The sequence below is a fragment of the Marmota marmota genome, unplaced genomic scaffold (genome assembly GCF_001458135.2).
Source record: "Marmota marmota marmota unplaced genomic scaffold, marMar, whole genome shotgun sequence".
In the NCBI taxonomy this organism is placed as follows: domain Eukaryota; kingdom Metazoa; phylum Chordata; class Mammalia; order Rodentia; family Sciuridae; genus Marmota; species Marmota marmota.
In genome coordinates, this window is record NW_026000242.1 from 13827803 (window position 1) to 13850941 (window position 23139).

A 23139-nucleotide genomic window follows, 5' to 3' on the forward strand; every position below is an offset into this window, starting at 1 on the left:
ACTTCATTAGAAATTTCACTTTTCATTTCCTCGTGATTCCTAGAGAACTATTTCTGAATTACATTTCTTAATTGAACAAAAAATTTGTTCCCAAATCAATACTACTCTCTAGAAGAATTAGGGATTCTCCTTACAGTCATTTAACTTCATGTACAGGAAATTCCCAAACTGTTTAATGTCATCATACTTAAGTTCTTCATTTAAAACTAGTGATAACACTAAACCAGTAATGTACAATATTTCTTATGCCATAGTAATTTAGTCAGATAAAGAAAAAGACATATATAAGAGGGTCTTTATTCAGGGATGAGTGAAAAGAAGATGGCTGAAGAAGGATTAATTAACATTAAACTAATATTTTCTAAAGGTAATGTTGGAATGCAGATGATTATTGACTTTGATGAGCCTGAGAAGGGAAACAGCAGCAAAAGTAGAACAAACTTTTAAAGATTTTTTACTAATAATTTTCAGTACAATTTTTCTTACTTACCTCATTGCCACATTGCTGCCATCAATAACAACTGGTCTTAGATTTTCACCATCATCTGTTACAATCTCTTGCATTGGCGATTCAGACCTCTGAGATTCCAGGGAAGAAGTTTCCCGCATTATAGTGTTAATTGTACTAACTGTTTGATCAGCCTCACTTTTATTTCCCAGTTTGACAAGTTCTCCCAAAATATCATTGATTAAAGCATCAGTACCAAGTTTGTTTAATACAAGCTGAACCTGTTCTTCAGAATAACCCAACTTAAGTGCAAACTCCAGTTTTGTTTGGTATTCTCGCACCACATCAGGGGGTTTCTTCACTTCCTTGGACGGAGTCTGGGACTCTTCAGGTTTAAAGTCTTGCAAAATTTCATTGTGTTTGAGTTGGTGAGGCTCTAAGCAGGGAGACCTACATAATTGTCTGTGAGTCTTGGTTAACAAGCATGGCTCTACTGAAATGCTATTCAATTGTTCTGACTCATGATCAGAATTTGTGCTTTCTTCAGAGTCACCAGAGCTCACATTCTCTTCAGATATCTCTTTTTCCTCCTTCCCCGCATTAACTGTATCCATTGTTGATTTTTCTATCATTGGCCAAGGTACAGCTGCACTTAACTGTGGGTCAGTGTTCTCCACATACAGGTGGCCGAGGTCATGCCCCAGGTGATCCTTCAAGCCCATGAAGCTGTTACGTGTACTTGACTCCACTTTGCTGTTTTTTCTGTATTCCTGAATGCAAAGTACACCGTATTCCTATAGAAAAATGTAAAATATTCAGAATTTCATACTTATTGTTTGATTTAAGTCTTACTGGAGAAGTTAGTGAACTGTCAAACTATAGAACACCTAGTTTGTATTCTGTTTATATCCTCTCATCACTCATAACATGCTTGCCAAGACCTCTCATGCCCCATTTTTCAAATGAAGAGGTTATGAATTAGAAAGGCCATGTAATTTCCTCCAAGGCAACAATTAGTAATGTAACTGGATATTTTATTCAGTTTTTTCCTAACTCTTAAACCCATCTTTTTCCCACTATACCAGAATGCTTCTCAACCGTAATGGCAGAAATTTTCCCGTTTATATTTCTAGAATGACCTACAGAATACTATCAAAAAGCATATTTTCAAAATATTATGACAGGTTGAGTACATTTTTCCTAACCCTAATTCCTAAAAGTCTGTAAAAATCATTTTTTAAAAAAGCGATATAGGAAGAAAGGAGAACATTAGTTCATCATACTTGAAAACTTATCATTAACCTGGATGAAGCTTACTAATGTAAATTAAAGACATTTTCAAAATATTTGTATATTGAAAAATATTCACATTTTATAAAATGGCCAATAAGGAATTAAATAATTTCAAAGTTAATTATGTTCTACTTGGAGGTGAATATAGTTTTGCCTTAATAATCATGATTTTGTGAATATTGAACATGGTAACAAAATATAATTTTTCACATTATGCTATTCTTATTAAGTGGCAGTGGTATTACATTCTGTTTCATTCCAGAAAAAAGAAAGAGTTCTTTTAGCCTATGTGCACTTATGGAAAGAATAGAAATTAAATACTTCACATAAAGTTAGTCGCAAATAATTAAGCACACCAAATAAATAATCTTATCTCAATTTCCTGAATTTTATGGCAGAAAATATTTCTGTATTGCATCAGATTAACAGTTAACTTGCATTTCATTAAAAAAATCACCTCTAAATTTTTTTCCCTGTGGGAATATTTTTAATGATTAAAATGTTTTGCTATTATACAATTTTTCCTTAAAGTCTATTGGAGATAATTTCCATTTCTCTATTAGGGATGAGTTAGAAATATAAAGTTATTTTCTCTAGTGCTTCACTGTATGAACTATGTCAACATAAGTGGTTTATTGATTAAAGTAATTCTAGTGTTCTACCCAAGTGCAACATTAGTAAACCAGTGGTAGCTGAATTTGAGACTGTCATTAAACACCTATTTAAATAACCTAATAAAACTGGGAAAACATTTATTCTAAGGCTCTTCAACATAACATACATAGAAGAAAAGAGCTATTATATAAATGTTAAAAGAAAATGCAGAGTAATTTTCTGACAAGTCACAAATTTGAAAACATATCTAATAAACTTCATGAGTCAAGTATTTCAACAAAGTGAAATTTTATTAGCTTTGGTAAACACTATAGATGAGAACATGGAATCTTTACAATCCACTTAAAATTCCCGCAGTGTAGAACTCCTACACACTTCTACAAAAGTTTCTTCAGAGTTTATTCTGAGAAGACAGATAACTTTAATATCACTGTTCTACTAATAGAACATTCATTAGTTTTAAAGCAACTCCAAACTTTCCTAGTCCTGATTGCTCAACTGGTAAAAGGATATTCCTTAAAAGAGCTCTGTATACATTTGCTCCATTGTGAGCTGTATTCATTTCAATTTCTTCTGTTAATATGGATATGCATATCCATATTATTATTTAGAATTAAGGAAGAGATTTTGAAAGCAAATCTTTACACCCTGTGATTTATTAACTACTGTAATATACTAACACTATAATGTAAGTAACAAATCACAACAGCATCCTAATAAAGGGATACAGTTAAAAGAAAAATCTACACTGTGGCCTTAGTAGAGCTCCCACCAAAAGTATCTTAAACAAGGAAAACCTATTGGAAGCTGGGCTGCCTGGCAACCAGAAGCTGGTTGCTAAGCTGCACTCCTTTAACATGCCATCATGAATGCTAGCACAGTGAAAGAATAATTTGGTATGAACAAAAGCCTATAAGAGAGACTGGGACTTAAGTGCGTCTGGTTTACCCTCTGAGAACAATGCAGCTGCCAAACCAATCTGGAAGCTCCGACATCATTGTTCTGTAAACCCCACAATCTGCTCTGACTGCAGGAAGTGCATTTAATGGGCAACATTTTTGATCTCTCCTGAAAAGTTTGGGTTTTGCATAAGTGCTGTTGTGAGATAATTCTTCAAGATAATGACTTGCTGACCAAACCCCTGAATTGAAGTAGGAAATATTATTTTATTGAGCAACAGTATTGTTGATTTTTAATTTTTTTTTGGGGGGGGGGATAACAAACAAAAGGAGTATCTTATGAAAAATACAGCCAGTGAGGAACACTAGAATAAAAAATTTTGTTTAAAGGATAAGTGGATTTTCATAATTTTTGACTTTCAAAGAAATAAAACCAGATACTATAAAGTTTTTAAATGGTAAATTAACTACTCTAAAAGTATTTAAAACTATTTCATCTTAAATCTAGTATTTTAAAAAGTACGAATGGTACTACTATATGGCTATAATGAAAAGATAGGGAGAAAAATGGGGTTGTTTTTCAAAATTTTAGACCACTTAAAACTCAATGTACTTTTAACTTGTGATAATACATGTCATTTGTACATTTTAATAAAGAGTTTTTAATAATGTAAACTATCCTAATCTTTAAAATTAACATTCAATTTAGTTTGATAACATAATTTAAAAATATATATATTTTGGTTGAACATTTTCTGTAATGCTAGGTCCCTCCTCTTCATCATCTAGATTTCAATAGTTAGCTCAGAAAAAGTTATCTAATGCCATCTTGTACTAAACAAGCAGTTAAAATGATTTTTAGCTCCTATAAAGCAAAAAGACTAAATATAAGTAGTAAATGTAAGGGAAAATGAGTTCAATTTCCAGGCCTACAAGCCACATATATACTCTCCATCATAAAACACTTATTTAAAATAACCTGATTTGTATTGACCCAATTGATAAAGATCTGATTTTTAAAACTTCAAGTTATGCTTTTCTATTCATGATTTAAAAGGTGCTCTTAATATGGAACATTTCAGAATTTGGCAATATTTAAAATCATTCAGTAAAAAAACTAAATGCTAAAGATTTAAAATATTTCCATAGACATTTGTTAATAAAATGGGATATGTAAAATTTAAATATAATTATTGTTAAGTAAAGTAAAAAATACTTTCCTCATTTCTAAACTACTTAAGCTCTGCATTTACTCAAATGCAAGTTTATGTAAGTCATCTTAAATTTAACCAAGAATTATCTTATAACAGCACTTATGCAAAACCCAATATTAATATTAATATTTAATATTACATAAGGATGATTTTCCTTATTTCATGGAGAAGGAGTATAGTCAAAGTTTTCACACATAACATAGACCAGTTTATACCCCACTCCTAGATTATCACAAAACTCTAAGAAACATGGCTTACTCTTAAACTTTATATCAGGTTCTATTATAACTGGCCTCTACATACTATATTCTTGAACACAAAAAGGTATTAGGCAAAAAATAATAATCCCAAACAGATTTCTACAGTTTTAAATCTTTGGATTCCCTCTAGATATTGTTCTGGAAATTCAAATTTTCTTGTTAAAGGCTACCTAAAACCTAAGTAATAGTATTTGTTGAAAGAGAACTAAATTATCATGATAATTCTGTAGATGATGATGAAGTATAACAAATTGTTTTAATTACCAAAAAGAAACTTTGTAATAGCTGAATGCAGTTTAACATATGGTGATTACTTATTAGAAATTTATCACACATACTGTAATTCTCCCATTTAGTGAAGAGATTTTCAGAAATTTGTCATTCAACAACTTGGATAATACTTCATCTTAAACCAGGTAACAATATTATTTTTTTAATATTCTAAAGAGTCTCATATTAATCAGGATATTAGACCATAAACTTGTTAAATCAATTTAACAAGTAATATAAAGTATTACTTTATATTAAATATAAAATAATACGGTAATATAAAGTTACAATGCCATAAAAGTAGGTTCTGGTTGTTATCCAAATGGTAATACTATGAGAACAATAAAAATAAAATAATGAATATGTAATAAATACCGACTGCTGTAGCCTCTGTGTATTTAATTACCATTGTATATGAGTGAGTGCTGTTGTCTGCATCCCCCTAGCTAACAAAGGAAGGATGTCCCTTTGAACAGATTGGTTAATGCTCTGGGGCAACAGATGTCTACTGGAACTGCAGGAGACCAGCAACTGGTGGCCTGCCCATCTTCTGAAAACTTTCAATAGACTTATGCATATGTTCACACAATAGGGCATGTGGTAGAAATGAAAACCTCTTTTTAACCCTTTATACTCTTTCTTTCTCTCCTAACTGATAGATTGAAAAGTCTTTGTCCTCCATTCCCCATTACAGAACTCTTGAAATCAATAGTTCTTGGAATGACATCTTTAATCTAGTATCTGAAAATAATGCAAAAGAGGAAAAAAGGTAGGAGAGTAGAAAATGAAAACTGTACATGAATACTGAAAGTGCTGACAAAGCGACTGAAATGCTCAATCATATTTAAAACCAGCTGTTTGAAACATCTTCATGTGTCAATCCATCTCCCTAGGCTAGACTTAACATAATGGAAAAATCTACCAAATCTCAGCATCATTTTACAGCACTTAGGTTTGACCATCTCCTTAAGAAACATAAGAATCTGACAAGAAGATTAAATATAAATTCACTGTTTATCACAATATCAGATTTTGTTATAACTTGTCTTTAAGCTCCATATGATTCCACGCCATGTCTAGTGCCTTGCAAAGATCCATGAAGCTATAATTATTTGCAAAATTCCATAATATGAAAATGTAAAAATCTGATTCACTGACATATTTTAAAGAATTGAATTCTCTGTATGTTGGCACTATGTAATAGTTTACAGGTTTTCATTTGAGGTACTTTTCTATCTTTCATAAGTTCAAATTAATAATCTCTTTAGCAAAGTTAAACTTCCAAGGTATTAAGTAGCACAGATACTCACGTTAGCAGGAAAATACAAAGACATTGGTTTCTGTAGCAGCTTCAGCAGTAATTCTTTAACACAATTTTAGCTGCAGACTTCCAGGCAGGCAAGAAGAACAATGAATGGTTGAACAGATGGAATGGCAATGTCTTTGCTTAACCTATTACAGAGTGGAGTAACAGCCAATCATAGGCCAGAAAGCTCACAATTAGTTGGCCAGGCAGATGCAAGACAACCTCAGCACCCTGAGACAGGTTTGTAGGTTTCTAAGATAAGCAAGTTGATGTCATTCTTGGGTCTGGCCGGGGCAGCATGTGTATTAACGAGGGGTGTGTGACAACAATAGGCCATACAAAACTGACTAGTAGGCAGCTGCTATATGAGAGCAGAGTCATTAGGGAGCAGGCTGCCAACAAGAAACACCTGGCTTGGGCAGACTTCAGCTTTTCCTCCTTGTTTTTAATGCATGAAACAAAGAAACCAATTGTGTTTTAAAGCAGTAAAAGTTGCATGTTTCCAAAAAGTTGAGGCTATACACTAGTCTATTAGCTTTTCATTTTTATTTCAGAAATAAAGAAAATGAGGTGTGTCAAAGGATCAATTAACTATTGTAGCAACCCTTTTCTCTAATAAATGAGGTAGTGGTGAAATGAGACAGAAGGTTATAGTAAACCTATTTCCCTGGCAATAGTGGGAAATCTGTATTTTTAAGTATTTGCTAATGTGTTGCAAGACAATAAAACTGAGGCGGGAATAGTGAGAGGGGAGGGAGAGGGAAGAGAAGTGGGGGGGAGGGAGAGAGAGGGAGGGAGGGAGAGAGAGAGAGAGAGAGAGAAACCTTTGTGTAAAATTAGTCATGTATACTATACATTTAAACAAATCCATTTAACTTCAACCTAAGATCATGGAAATGGCCCATTTTATCTAGGTCAAGTAACACTGTAAAATTCTTTATTATGGATACTAGTTAGACATATAATTTTATATGCAAAATCTTTCATTGTTTTAATATACAGCACAGTATACCTGTTGAAAGTATTTATATTTCATAACATTTATAACATGTAATATTCAAATTTCAGTTTAGAATAAATTTAACACTAAAAAGAAATATTGTGATATTTTTGAAGGGTCTAAAGTGTACAAAAATGTCCCCAAGGTGAGGAAGCTTGTTATCTCTGATTCATATCTGTTTCATATTACAACACTTATAACACTATGTGCTACCTGCTTTTGAGGCCTGCTTGAAAAATTCTATTAAAATGTAAATGTCATAGGCATTATGAGGATATTTCCCTATTAAAGAAAAAAGAATCTATAGCTGCCTTACTACTTATTTATGCGATATGAACACACACACACACACACACACACTCCTTTTTTAATCTAGTACAAACTGAAAGAGCTAAGGCAAAGAGCTGACTTTAACATAAAATTTTCTGATACAGGCTGATTTACGTAGTGTCCAGACCTTTTCATTAAATGACCCATGAACTTATCTAAACATCAAAAACTTAAGTCAAAACATCCTGAGGATCTACATCAATCTCACTTTATCACATAAAATACAGACGTTACTCACAATTATGATCACTTGTGAATACTTGGAAAAGGTAATATTTGTTTGGGACTCCTGTTCCTGACCTTTTTGTGTTTACTCAAATGCAAATCACATGGTCTGTATTTAGTAAATAGGAGGAAAATCTATTCTATATGGTTAAGATTTTCCAGTGATCTCAAAAAACCATTCCTTATGCCTACTAAAACCTTAAAAATTATTGTTTCCAGAAAGAAAAGTAAAATATAAAGTATGATATTGTAGATCACCATTTGCCTATAGATTATTTTTCTGCAAAAGAGCTTAATATTTTATTGAAGTAATGCCTTTCCAAAATTGTTGGAAAATTTTTAAGTCTGCAAAACTATTTTTGAACTCAATAATTACTAGGTTCCAAATGTCAAACTAATTTCTAAAGCAAGAACTGATCTTTTTCTGCCAAGCATTAAATTAATGTTAGTGAAATACTTAAGTCCATGCTCCATATCATAAGCCATTAAAGATCAGGGTAAAGCATCTCTAACATTATAGTTTATTGTGAATTACAAGGTAAATTACACAGAATTCAAATTTCCCTTTTCGGGTTAAGCATATCACAGAAATAAATAAAGAATTTTATTTCTCCCTCCTCCCTATGGGGATGGTAGTTCTTCTTGAAATCTCATGAGTAAAAAAGGTGTCATCCCTGAAAGGAATGAGGTCAATGCTGTGACTAGTCCACTGTAATTCTTCATAATACTGATGTGGTTAAATAAAATACAAATGAAAAACATAGTTTACATGGAAATTAGTTGCAACCAAAACCTAAAAACCTAAGTAGCTACATACTGACTAGAAAAGACAATAAGGTCACATTTATAAACTCATATTAAAACTTTTTTCTTTTGTATATAAGAAGGAAACTATTTAGTACAAATAGACAGTCTTCTCTTTTCCCTTGGGGTTTCTTCCTTCTCTTTATTCCTTGCTACTATAGTTACTACTTTATAGCTTTAATTCAGGAGGAGGAAGAATCTTCTCAGCCTGCCACAGTGAACACAAAGAATGAGAGAAAACTACCCAAGAGCTCAGCAGGAAGCCTGATCTATAGCACTGGATTAAGCTTTTTTTGCAAACAGCAAATAAAGGCAGCGATCTGAAAAAGCTAATCAGATCCTGCTGTGGTATTTAGACCATCTCAGTTGCTAGTATTGGATAATGTTAAGCACATTAAAACATCTGTAGGTGAAAAAAAGGGTTCCTTGGGCTTTCTTAGTCACATGGACCTAGTCTATTTCCCACTGACAGGCAAGTACAAACAGCTGTACTGAGCTCTGTTTGGGTCACTGCAATAAATGACTAAACACAGCTCACATTTATGACAGGGAAAGAAAAAGAAAGGAACCAGTGTAGTTTGAGGAGTTTATTAAAATTTGTCAATGCCAAGTGTGGTTCTAACATGGGTTTTCTATTTTTTGTGAGGCATGAATGTTAAGAAGTGGGTTTGAGACTACTGTTTGAAATCAATTCTCTTTGTCAGTGGTGACACAAGCTTTCTGGTACCTCTCTCTTAAGATTGGAATCATTTCCCTTTAACATAGAATCTCTTTTTACCTTAACAATAACACCATGGAATTAAGATTATTCCATTAAATCCTCCCAATTGTCCTCCAAAGGTTGAAAGGTTTTAAAGAAAAACTTAATATTTTTGAGATAAAAAAAAATGAATGAGCCAACCAAAAAAAAAAAAAAAGGCTAACACATAACAGAGTAAAAGAATAGAACAAAATCAACTGAGCACTAATTCTCAAAGCCAGAAATTATATTAGGCAGCTAGATGGGTCATAAGATCTTTCATATATAAAACTACTTTTCTGAGTGTTATTTGAAAATTGTTAAAGGTTAACTTTAAATCACAAAATGATGCTTTTATGAATTAGACACATTGCTGTAGATATCCATAGCACCCCATAGCACTAGTTAAAAGAAAGTCATAGGATCAGCTGTGTCAAGGACCATCATCTGTAATATGCTAATTCCAGGATATTCTGTATAAAATTAGATATTTTCTTAATTTCCTTCTGCCACTCAAAACCACACCACTTTTCAGAGAAGAGGCAGGACATGAAAGTTCCAACATTAACCCATATTTGGATCCAGCCCTGAATTTGATCCACTCAAATATATGCTAGAAAGACAGTTTTATCTTTAACCATAAAGATCTCAACTGTAACTAGAATCATATATTTAAAGTAAATCATCAAATATAAATGGTTTTATATTAAATCAAGCCCATAATCTGAAAAATATTCTTATTGGGTAGAAAAAAAGTATATTAAAAATTGATAATAAGAAAGACAACAAAAGAAATATCAGAAATCATATTTTAGTAGAACTTATATTTGCTCCTAAAAATACTTAAGTAATGCCAATAATAAATAAAATGGCAAGGAAAAAAAGGTAAATTAAATATTAATTTAATACTTCTTTATTAGCAAAACCCAGACTGACAAGCTTTTTTTTTTTTTTTTTTTTAACAGGGCTTGGAAAATTTATTGAAAGAATACTGAAGAGTTCATAGGATCAAAGGAAGAACTCAACATTCAAGTTCTAGGAAGGCCAGAGACCACGTCAGAACTAAAGGTTTTGGTTGTGGAGCTTCTAGAATACCTCCATCTGATGATTCAGCACTACCTACTTGTAGGCCTTCTTGTGTTCTCATTCACAATTCTAATTTCTGAGACAAGAATCTGAGCAGAACAGTTTAGGTCTTACACTCACTTCTTTGTCCAATTACTGTGGCCAGAGATATATGGGGCCATGACTGGCAATCTTACTAGAACGATATAGAGATGGACTGGAGGTTCATTTCATGGAGTGAAATTAACAAAAGCAGAGAGGGAGAAAAAGGTAGGTGGACAAAAACATCAGGTATCTGTTACTAAATAACATTAAACATATTACAGGGAGATTATGGGTCCCATAAAATCCATCAAAATTACTTTTAAAAAGAAAGAATGTGTAAGGAGTGAAGAAATAAAATATTAAAAAAACAAAATAAAGAGCAATAAAATTTAATCAAAATGAAATCCCTGTTTCTGATTAGTTTTTCACATTTATAAAAATAAAATATGTAATAAGCTCATGTCCTTGCAGAAACCAGGCACTGCTTGGCCTCAGTTTTCATGACTGATCTATATCATATCTAAGACTGAATTTCTTTAAAGAACCCCATCACTGTTGCAATAGCACATTCTTGAATGTTCATTCACCTTTGTATGTTTCTGCTTCATCGATTTAATATATCCTCAATTCCAGTTAATCAAATCCCGATTATTTTTCTCTTCTCGAATTTCTCATTCTTACAGCATCCCTAAGACTAGATATGCATTCCCTCCTCAGGCTTAGATTACTTGTTTCTCTATTTTTCTCTTTTGAATAATTTGAATAACTCAAAAGTATTTCTCTGACAAAATAATTTTCAATGACATCACTCTTATGCTAAACAAATACTCAGTTGCAAATCCCAAGTTCCTGGTTCTCTATTCTGTTTTCAAGGTTCCACAACCTGAGCCTCCTCTGGCCCTATAATTTTACTTCTCACTTTACTTAGGGGAAAGAACAGCAAAAGGAAGTCAAAGATGCTAAACTCTCCCCTAATATTAAGTCTTCTCTTGTACTGTCCCACTTACCCAGCTATATCTGTCATTCTAAACCTGGCTCATGGCTTATTTTTTCCTTACATCCTGCTTGGGTTAGTCTAGTTTTTATTTATCTCCAATTATTTGAATTTCTGTAACATTGATGGTCTATATGGCACAATTTAGCATTTGGGTGCAGGCTACAAGCTTTTTCAGAACAGAAACATTCACTCTTCCATGATCACAGTATGCTAATCTCTGGAAGACCCTTTAGTGCAAAATATGGCCAGTAAAAAACCAAGCCCCTGCAAAAATATAAATGCAGGCATTCATATGAACAAAAATGCTATTCCACTAGTTTTTATTTTCTGTGTGACAAGTGGGCTTATCAAAGAGCCTTTAGATTAAGGCTGGGTTCCTGTAACCCTGGTGCTGCTACTAGAGCTGCTTCCAACACTCAAGGAAGCTCAAGCGTTTCAAAAAGTGGACAGGTCTTTTCCTGTACTCTCCTTTGAATTTGACTTCCCAACTACAGGAACATCCATAAGAATAACACTGCAGCTTCTGCCGCCTCACTTGAGTGTGACTTATCTGATGGGTAGCCTAGGAAGAACATGTGTGCAAGCAAAGCTCAGCTCCTTATACTGCATGTTTCTCTTCAGGATAAGCCACCAGTGGGAAGAACAATACATGGTTGCTTTCTTCTTTAGCATTCCCTGAGACTAAATGATTATATATTTCTGATTCTGGGGCTCAGTGTTACTAAATCCTCTATCCTGTTCTCTTAGGTCATATTCCCTAACAGTTCTATGGACAAAAACAGCTGCTATTTTGGTCTCCTGCTATGGATCCTTTATTTCTTTACTGGTTCAGTACTAAGGCAGGAAAAAGACTGCCTCAAACTCTATAATAAACAATAAAATTTTGTTATAAATAACTCTTAAAAGGGGGTTAAATAATGACTATATACATGAACTTAGACCACTTTGATAATAAATATGAAGAAAGTAAAAAAAGAAGAAAGGAAGATAAAATTTAGTAACAAAACTGACAATGTGCAGTGGTGCACACCTGTAATCCCAGTGACTTGGGAGGCTGGGACAGGAGGATCCCAAGCTCAAAGCCAGCCTCAGCAACTTAGCAAGGCCCTAGGTAACGCAGCAAGACTCTGTCTCAAAACAAAAAAGAAAAAGTGGGATATGGCTCAGTTGCTAAGCACCCCTGGGTTTAATCCCCAGTACTTAAAAGAAAAAAAAAGTCACAGAAAGGTAGATAATGCTACTCAAAGTCAAAATTCTTAAGGTTTATGAACACCTTTCAGTGAATGTCATCTAGAGTAGATAACCCTCTGTTTGGGGGTTAGAGATAAGTATAAAATAAATCCACAAAGGCAGTGTTACTTTCCTCTGGTCTAAAGATAAAGAAACTCTTCTATAGTCATTTACAATGACAATATAATCCATTATTATGAAATTTAATTTAAATATTTTTTCCAATGAAAATATTTATATTCCCACTTAGTGGTTAAAAAATTCATTAAGTAAATAAACCTTTTAAAAAGAGGACCTTCAGTTCCTAATAATATCTGTAAATGCCCAAGAAACAAGGAATTCTAGAAAGTGCAGGGAGTACAAATGGCATACAAAATGCAGACTTCTGAAGTAGTAATATATGGGAGGAGTGAAATGGAGAAAATCCATGAGGAAAAAAAAAAACATATATACTTTTAAAAGACGCAGAAAGCATATGATATCATTCATGGTAACAAAACACTCATAATTATATTGAGTATAATTGAAACTATGGGGAAAAGATGAACAAAAAATGCATAATTTTATAAAAAATAAAATGTTCATAAGACATTCTTTGAATTTTAAAATAATACAATGGTAGTTACATGACATCATATTGCTTTTACTAATGATAATGTTCACAACATCATCATCAAAGCCCAATAAGAACATAAGAATAAGTCTCATCTCTCCTTCCTATGCCACTCAATAACATTCCTTACTTTCTACCTGGTATGGTGGAAACATAACATCGTATCTTCAGGCGGCTGCTATCATGTGAAGATTCATATATACATACTCTTCTTTAAGTGTTCAATAATTGAACTTGACAAACTACTTTAAAACAGCTAGACCCAAAGCATTGTTAAAAAGTGAAATTGACAGGCTATAAAGAATGATTATATCACATTTAAAAGAGGGCTATATCATTAGTAGGTCTGTCTGTTCTTATTAATGGTCTAGAAGAGAGTGCAAGTAGTATATTAAATGCTTGTAAAGTGACTATGGAGAAAATATGATACAGAGCAAACAATCCAAAAGGAACTTCAAACCACTATAACCCAGTAAATTTACTTCATTAATTATAAGCTTGATTTAAATAATAATTCTTACTAAGAATCAACATAAAAACCAGTTCCCTCTATATCAATTCTTATAAGATGGGGAAATGAAATGTTTGTGGCCTCATAATACTGATTCTACATAACTTCATACTATTGATTTTAGACCAGTGTCCTATTGTACAAGAAAAATAAAAAGCATTAAGAGGCTTAAAAAATGGATGGTTGTTTCAAAAAACACTCAATGAAATTAGCACAAAAACTTGCAACAAAATTTTTCATTATAGAGTTCTCTTATATGTCAAAATTTAGATATTAAAAATTGTGAGCATTTAGAACAAGATTCCTTCTAAATACAAAACATCATATACTAGAAGTTAAATCTAAAGTATGAATCATCTTGAAGAGCTACCAATGTAATTTAATTATAAACTTCTTTTGTTTTTCTATGTAGTTCTACACTAAGAAGAGTGCCTGGCACACAGTAGGTACTATAAATAAAAATGTGCTAAATAAGTGACACCATTTCAATACTTGGGCCAAAATCTTTTTTTTTCCAGATTTGTTTACTTCCCTCACATACCCTACACTTCAGCCAAACTCAAGTAATTAAAGTAGTGGTGTGGTTCTCTAAATTCTGGTTGCACGCTGGAATCATCTTGGGAAACTTAAAATATACTAATGCCAAGGTCCCACCTATAAATATTTAATTTTATTGGTTTAGGTGAAGCTTGGGCATAGGCATTTTAAAAGCTCCCCAGCTGATTCTAATATGTAGTCAAGTTTAAGAATAATGACTTTTTTGAGTTTCTTTTTCCACAGTTTCACCTGTCAATAATGCTACTCATTACTATTGAATATTTAGCTAAAAATCTAACTCTGTCATGAAGCCATTCCTAGAACACTGGCAAATTCATCTTTAAATTATTTGTTTTTCTTACAGGGTCTGGTATATGTTTACTAGTGCATAATTCTGGAAACAAAGCACCTAACATTTATTGAGAGAATGACATACAGTTGATCCCCATTATTCACAGATCTGTATTTGCAAATTTGCCTATTTGCTAAAATTTACTTGCAACCCCAAATACATACTTGTGGTGCTGTCATACTGTACACAAGCACAACTGTGAAAAATTTGAGGTGGTCAACAGACCTCCAGCAAAGGTTGAGCAACATGAAGGTATGCTTTCATATTTTAAGTCTTACACTATAAATGAGGGTTCTTTTTTGGGTGGTCTATCTAGTGCTCTCTTTTCCCCATTCTTGTTAGTAAACAGGCTATTTAAAATGATGAACTGGGCTGAAATATTATCTAGTGTTCCGAAGAGCAAAAAGGCTGTGAGGTGCCTTTGGAAAAATACATGTGTAACTTGGTTCAGGCATAATTCATACTGCTGTTGGCCATGAGTTCAATGTTAATGAATCATCAATATAGTATCTTTCAACACACATATAACAAGAAACACACATATAACAAGGTTATATACTGATGAATTGATAAATATTCTGACCTCTACAGTAGTGCCCTTGGTCTATGGTTCTACCTCCCCATGGTCAATTGCTATTAGAAAATATTGGATTGAAAAACTCCCCAAGGGCTGGGGTTGTGGCTCAGTGCACAGTGCTTGCCTCGCACATGTGAGGCACTGGGTTCAATCCTTAGCGCCACATAAAAATAAAGAAATAAATAAAAAAATAAAGATATTGTGTCCATTTACAACTAAAAAAATATTTTTAAAAACTCCCCAAATAAATTATTCATACATTTTAAAAAATATGACATATGTTTTTGATGATGTTTGTTTTGGTGGTGCTAGGTATCAAAACCAGGACCTCACACATGCTAGGTAAGTGCACTTACACTGAGTTACACTCCAGCCCCCAATCCATAAATCTTAAATTTTATGTCATTCTGAGTAGTGTGATAAAATCTTGCATTGTTCTGCTCTGTTGGACCTGGAATGTGAATTATCTCTTTGTCCAGAGTATCCTTGCTATATACACCACCCACCCTTCAGCCATTTAGCTACTTGGTTATCAAATTAATTGTCATGGTATCACAATTCTTATATAGAGTTCAGTACAATCTGCGGTTTCAAGTACTCACTGGGGATCTTGGAATATATCTTTCATGGGTTAAGAAAGGAACTGCTATATTTTCTCTGGCAGAAATGGTTCAGTATTCATTAATTCATTGTTTGTGGGAACTTAATAGGTCAAAGCTATAAAGAATCACAAGAATTGACTAATTTCTCCCTCTCTTCAAAATACATATACATCTTATCCATAATTTTTAACATCAGTTTCATTCAACAAACAGGAACATCCTAGTTGCCACTCATTGAGGACAGAACAAGAACAAAGTCAAGTCACCTTCTCTAACCAAGGTTACAGTTTAGTGTGTATGGAGGGACATGGGAGAGAATGCAAATAATAAACAGGTGTTGAGTGACTGAACTGTTATAAAGAAACTTTGAATAAACAGAAAGCTTTACTGATAAAATGATATTTGTGCAAATACCTAATGAAGTGAAAGGAAACATGTAATAGGGTTATGATCTAAATGTTGGTGCCCTTGCAAAATTCTTATGTCAAAACCTAACACCCAATGGGATAGTATTAAGAGTTGGTGCCTTTGGGAAGTGATTAAACCATGAGGCCTCAACCCTCAATGAATGGGATTAATGTCCTTATAAAGGAGGCTAAAATGAGTTTCCCTGCCCCCCATGTACATTTTTTCTACATGATTTAAAGAAAAAAATCAGGAATTTGGATTACAATAAAATGATCTATTAAGATGAGTACATAATTTTTTTCTTACTATGAATTACATTAATAGAAAGATGATGATATTTTAGTGAAATATCAGCATAAATATATATTTTAGTGAGAATTTTTGTATCAATAATCTTAAAACTCAAATCATTTTCTATAACGTATTTGCTTTGCTACAATACACTATTATTTTGCTGACTTAAAAGGAACATGATATTTCATCCAAAACTATTTCTCAATGGTCACTGCCAAAGAGAGCTAAACTAATTTAGTCTTCTTGTTCCTCTATAGGCATCACTATTTCTTAAGATGTGATTTACTGATATTTTCAGAACTTTCCCAAAATACTTAATTTTATTAAGTACAATTTATTCCAACATGGATTCCAAAGGAAAGAGATGAGCAAGAGGGGGATTTTATAATTTATGGATATAAGAACCAATACCATACCATGTCCTCTTCCCTAAACTAACCAAGTAACTTGGAGAAGTTACTTAACTTCTCTATGTCTCAGTTTCCTTAACACTACTGGCAGCACAGGTTTATTATGAGGATAAAATTAGTTAATAAATATAATAATTTAGAAATGTGCCTGTCACATAGGAAATGCAAAAATGTATATTTAAAAATATTTAGATTATAAGTAAAACTGTAGTTCAAAAAAGAAAACTCAATTTACACTATTTTATTTGATATAATTCTGAAAGTTCTCTCCTTTTTAATATAGAAGAAAGAGTATTGTGCAGGCAGAAGCTGTAATTGTGTCCACTAACTTTTCTTATCACACATTTAATAGAAACAAGAAATCAAGTGACTTGGGAACTCAAATGCCCTACTCTATTCCTTTGTTCATGATTATTTACCATACGAATTTACAAAATAAATAATGTAGAACAATGTTTATCAAAGGGAAGGGGACATAATATTAGTTCAGAAAACCGAAATGTATCTACTGGAAATTAAGTGCCATAAAATATTTTGGCTTATGAAATAATAAGAAAATGTTACCAACTGGTTAAAAATGTGAATATAAAAATTGTTGCCCATAGTGATTTAGAAAAAAATATAGTAATTTAATGGTGGGCAGCAGTGAAGGGAAGAGACAAAAATGTAAGTATAATAAGAGAATATAATAAACACCTGAAAGAAAATAAAGAGCTTCTTTTGTAGAAAAAATATTAAAACTTTGATTTTAGTTTAACAATACAGACAGTGTGTATTATTTTAAAATACATGGCTGTAGACAGAGCAGCCATCTTTCTCTACCTTTCCCATAATATAATTTCATTAATCTTTTAATTTCTAGTCACAGAATTTTCCTAAGTAAAACTCTTAATTTATATACTCTTCAAAGTTAGCTTCCTACAAAGATCTATAAATTAACAATTAAAAAGTTAAAGCTACTCTGATATAAAGGGGGAGACTCAAAGTGGGATAGGGAGGGAGAGCATGGGAGGATGATTATTTCTAGATAGGGAAGAGGGGTGGGAGTAAAAGGGAGGGGGAAGGGGAATAGTAAGGATAGGGGAATGTGATGGTCATCATTATACAAAATATATGTAAGAAGATTTGAAGTTAGTATCAACATACCTTATATACAAACAGAGATATGAAAAATTGTGGTATATATGTGTATTAAGAATTGTAATGTATAAAAAGGAAAAGATTAACATTAAACAGAGACATGAGGTGGGAGGGAAAGGGAGAGAAAAGGGAAATTGCATGGAAATGAAGGAGACCCTCATTGTTATACAAAATTACATATAAGAGGTTGTGAGGGGAATGGGAAAAAAAAAAACAAGGAGAGAAATGAATTACAGTAGATGGGGTAGAGAGAGAAGATGGGAGGGGAGGGGAGGGGGGATAGTAGAGGATAGGAAAGGTAGTAGAATACAACAGTTACTAATATGGCATTATGTAAAAATGTGGATGTGTAACCGATGTGATTCTGCAATCTGTATTTGGGGTAAAAATGGGAGTTCATAACCCACTTGAATCTAATGTATGAAATATGATATGTCAAGAGCTTTGTAATGTTTTGAACAACCAATAAAAAAAACATATTTCTCAAACCCCAGAAAAAAAGGAACTAGTTTTATAAGCAAAAACTTGAATAAACATTAAAAAATTATACTGAATAAAAAAAGTTAAAGCTATAACAATTTTCCCCTAAAATAATTGTCACTTGACAAAATTACTTGTGTTAAAAAATGATTCCTATATTGAGTTTATTTTATTGATGGTAATATAACTTAAATACAGAGCATTTTATAGATATTAGCTAGTTGATCAGATTTTATTTCAAAATCCTATCCAGTTTAAATGTAATACTTGGAAGAAAGGCAGGAAAATGGCAGTTATAGAATGATCATGTGGTCAAACCAAGTGAGAGGTTAAATGAAAACTAATTCATTTATTCACTCAAGAAACATTTATTTGAATGGTTACCATGAGAAAGGATTACTGCTAAGTGAAGGAGAGAGATTACAAATATGAATACAGTTGCTATGCTTAAGGAGCACATAATTTATTAGGAAAACCAGATAAATGAACATCTGCATAATACAGGGCATGCCAAAATTAGTATTCTTTATAGAGATATGTCATAGAGTACAAGAGACAAAGACATAGCCTCAGATGTAGGAAGGTTCTGCAAGGTGACATATGTACAAATGACAGTGATGACACATTTCTATATGCACTATATGGTGTATGTGTCTTTTGAAGGGGAAGAGAAGAGTAGGGAAAGGCAATAATAAAAGAATTGTTGCCTACGAGGAGCACTGACCAAAGATCCAGAGGTCTTGGAGATGATAAAACACTGATTAATATAGCTAGAGAAGTGGCTAGAAAGTCAGGATGTGGCTGGTTCATAGTAAGTCTTGAATACCATACTGAGGAATTTCAACTTTGGTAATGGGAACTACTAAGTTTTTTAAAAAGGCAATGGTATATTGCTACCCATGTTTCAGAAAGGTAATGGGGAACTACTATAGGTTTCTGAGATGTGCTTTTTTAAATGTTTTAGGATAATAACTCCAATTGCATTACTTTTTATTAGTTTTGGGGTGGCAAAAGGTGACCAATAGCTAAATTTATGCAGAGAAAAAATGAGATTCTTTCTAAGATACAGTCAATGAGTCTAGTTAGGATTTGATACCAAAGAAAAAGGGGAGTCATTTAAAAAAACAAACAAACCTGATGGCATCAAATGAGACAAACATTACAAATATATTACAGAATGACAGGGAAGAGGGCTTAAGGTAAAGGCTATAATGGACAGTGAGGGAGTTATTTCTTTTTTGTTTTTCATTTGTTTTAGTTACACATGACAGTACAATGATCTTGATATTGAGGGAATTATTTCTATGAAGTGAAAAGAGATGGAATGAACGGGAATTTATTCTTTACCATGTTTTTGTGCTACAGACACCTTTCTCAGTCGATAGACTCTTTTCAAAGTAATGCTTTTAAATATGTAAAACAAAAACATAGGGTTGCATTTCAAAGGAAGCCAATTATACTGAAGTACAGTCATTAAAATATTAAAAACTTCAACAGTGAAATATATGCCTTTTTATTAACACATTAAAATAAAACGATGAAGCGAAGATCTAAAAAAACTATCACGATTTAGAAATAGTTAAAAATGCAAATGAGGGGCCAGGGTTGTGGCTCAGCCATAGAGCACTTGCCTAGCATACATGAGGCACTGGGTTCGATCACCGCCACCACATAAAAATAAACAAATAAAATAAGGGTATTGTGTCCATCTACAAATAAATTTTTTAAAAAAAAGTGCAAATGATACTTCAGGGTATTTACTTCAACTGGAATATGATTTCTGCTATTAATATTGGGCTTGTTGCTTACATTTATAATTGAGAGAAATGCTAAATTTCAATTAGAGGATATGAAAATAAAGATGTAAATTTTTCCCATCAGGCATCACAGAACCAATGGAACACAGGTTGAAAATGCCTGGTAAAGATATAAGTTTTTGCTGAAAAAGAGATGATGGCATATGTTAGGCAAGAAAAGATTAAGATACAGAAAGATATTTTGGGTGGTGGTGGAAAGCAATAGAAGAGTTTCAAAAGAAGTCTTTTCTCCCCTTTTTTGGGTATAAAAACTTTAAAATAATAGTTTCAGTGCAGCAGGAGATGAAAGATATGTGTGTGCACATATGTGTATAAAAAAGAATAATAGACCATAATTTTAAAAAGAAAGGAAAACAGTAAAGTAGGGAAAACAACAGACCTGGTTCTATCAGAAACCAATGACTTTCTTTTATCCTATAATTCTCTGGTAAAACTAACCAGCCTTCAACCCTCAACTCTGTACTCTTCCTTAGTCTCCATAAGATTCAGTGGGCCAAGATGGAATGGGAGTAAAGAGAGGCAAGGAAAAAGGCCTCTGGCAGGGAACTACCAGTCATGGGAGCAGAAGGTTAATTTTTGCTGCTGTTCTACCTCCTTTTCTAATCCTGTTTACTCTTTCCCAGCACTGCAGATTCCTAGAGGCTTCACATTGCCATTGGCAGTCTACTTCCATTCTTGTTACTCCTTCCAACATCTTTCCCACCAAAAATCCAAACTCCAAAAGAAAGATCAGTGAGAGTGTTAAGACACTTAAATGGTTAAAATAATTAAACATTTAAATGTGAAGAATTCTTGAGATAAGAAATATTCTATGGATATTATAAGGATACTTAGATAAAATGACTGAGGAAATTGTTAAATATAAAATTTTAGTATCTATGTCTCAACCTCCTTCCTTATCCTTGCACCTTACTTCCTGTGTGTGTGTGTGTATGTATGAGTGTATGCATGCACATGTGTGCAGGAGTTAAGAGGCTGGCAGTTAGAACCAATTAACCCCACTTCTCATTCTTGGAAGAAAATTTTAAATCATTGGGTTTGGTAAACAAAAAACTAACAGGGAAGTAAACATTTGGCAATTAAATGTATCAATGTTCAAAACAAGAATTTCTAAAAATAAGTGACCATTTTATTTGACCTTCTAATTCTGAATGTCTTTCTAAGAGGTAACACAAAAAGTTGAATAAGAGACGATTGCACATTGAGAAGTATGAGAATTCTATATACTATAGGTTTACAAATGAAAATCATTTTAAGATTATGACATATGTATATCTATGTTGAACTGTCTTGCTTACACTAGGTGCATACTATCAAGTAAGTACTCAATCTATTAAAATGCACATAAAAGTTAAGCACTCATTTACTATCAAAGTAGGAAATAAACATTTATGATCTACCTGTTATTTTGAAGACTGTGTAGGCCCAAGACTCAGCACCCAGTAGCACACTTGCCAAATTAACATTCTGATTTCTGGCTGTCACTCAGGAATTCCAAAGTGCTTTCTCCACCTGCCACATCTTCATTCAGGTGCTTTCACAGCATGGGTGGGTCTAGAAGCTAAGTTGCAGCTGCCAACCTGGTACATGCTTCACAGCCAGCCAGGCCAGCAGAAAAATATCCTACCTCAACCAAATTCACAAAATAGATTTTCTGAAGTTTTTTTTTCCCCCTTATAAGGTGATTCCTTATTGTTTAAAAAAAAAATCACACTTGAAAAAATATACAATCTATCCTCTGGGGCTAGTCTCAGCATAGAAAATCTTTCTGATTTATGAGATCAGATTTAACTTCAAACATTAGCTGCCGCTTGCTCCTTGCTGATGTTCTTATTCAAAAGGGAGGTTTTAAAGACCCTAGGACCAGTCTGAGGCGCTCTCATTAATATATCAGAAGACCTCCAAGAATACTGAAAAGTACATAACTTAATGGGGAAATAAAAGGGCAGTGTGTGATGCATTAGGAGTTTGCTATTTGTGTTACTTATAGGAGTCACCAGAATCACTACCAATCTCCATTCTCAAGATGTGGAGCTGGTTCTAAATGCTGAATTCTATGATTCTTTTGGTCAGTTTATTTTTCCCATCCATAAACAGGACAGGAAAGAGAAGTTAATTTGTACTTCCAAAGCTAACCATCTTGGAGTAAGGGTGGGAGTTTTCAAAAAATACTCCCTGATACACTGTTAAACTAATAAAGAGAGCATAGTTGTCATCTTGGAAAAGTCATAGGTACCTTCTCAACTTCTAACGCCCAGAAAACCTCTAGAAGGGAGTGCAACAGGGCCAGAAGTGTGCAGATTAGTAGGGAAACTCCATTTAAGGACTCAAATGCTTTAAATACAAGCTAGGAAATCAGATAATTTTGAAAGTTAACACCATTCTGTCCTTACACAAAGAGGACAAACTGACAATCCAAAGCATAAGATTTATTTTTCTTATTCACAGGCCTTTAGTGATGATGATGGTATTAAACTCTAAGGTACATAAATATTTAAACAACAGCAACAAAAAAAATGACTCTTACTCAAGTACTGATTTAATAATTTACCATGAGATACTTGATTTCAAAGCTGACATACAGATATTTGCACTAGACCAACTTTTTCAAAGCCTTGAGAAAAATTCAAACCTTGAGAGTAGGGCATGATACATAAA

At 33.0% G+C, this 23139-nt stretch overlaps 1 protein-coding gene across 2 annotated transcripts in view; it reads right to left on the reverse strand.

Annotated features, from left to right (window-relative positions):
• The window catches only part of Zc3h12c (zinc finger CCCH-type containing 12C), a 71024-nt gene that overhangs the window by 34702 nt on the left and 13183 nt on the right, over nt 1-23139 (reverse strand). The window contains exons 1-2 of one of the 2 annotated variants that reach the window (XM_048795831.1): nt 6310-7058; nt 491-1242 (exon numbers count right to left, since the gene is read on the reverse strand). In XM_048795831.1, the coding sequence (XP_048651788.1) occupies nt 491-1242; nt 6310-6333 (776 nt within the window). In that variant the 5' untranslated portion in view covers nt 6334-7058. Of the gene's footprint in view, nt 1-490; nt 1243-6309; nt 7059-23139 lie in introns of those variants that run through there. The other variant, XM_015489914.2, reaches the window with a different exon arrangement.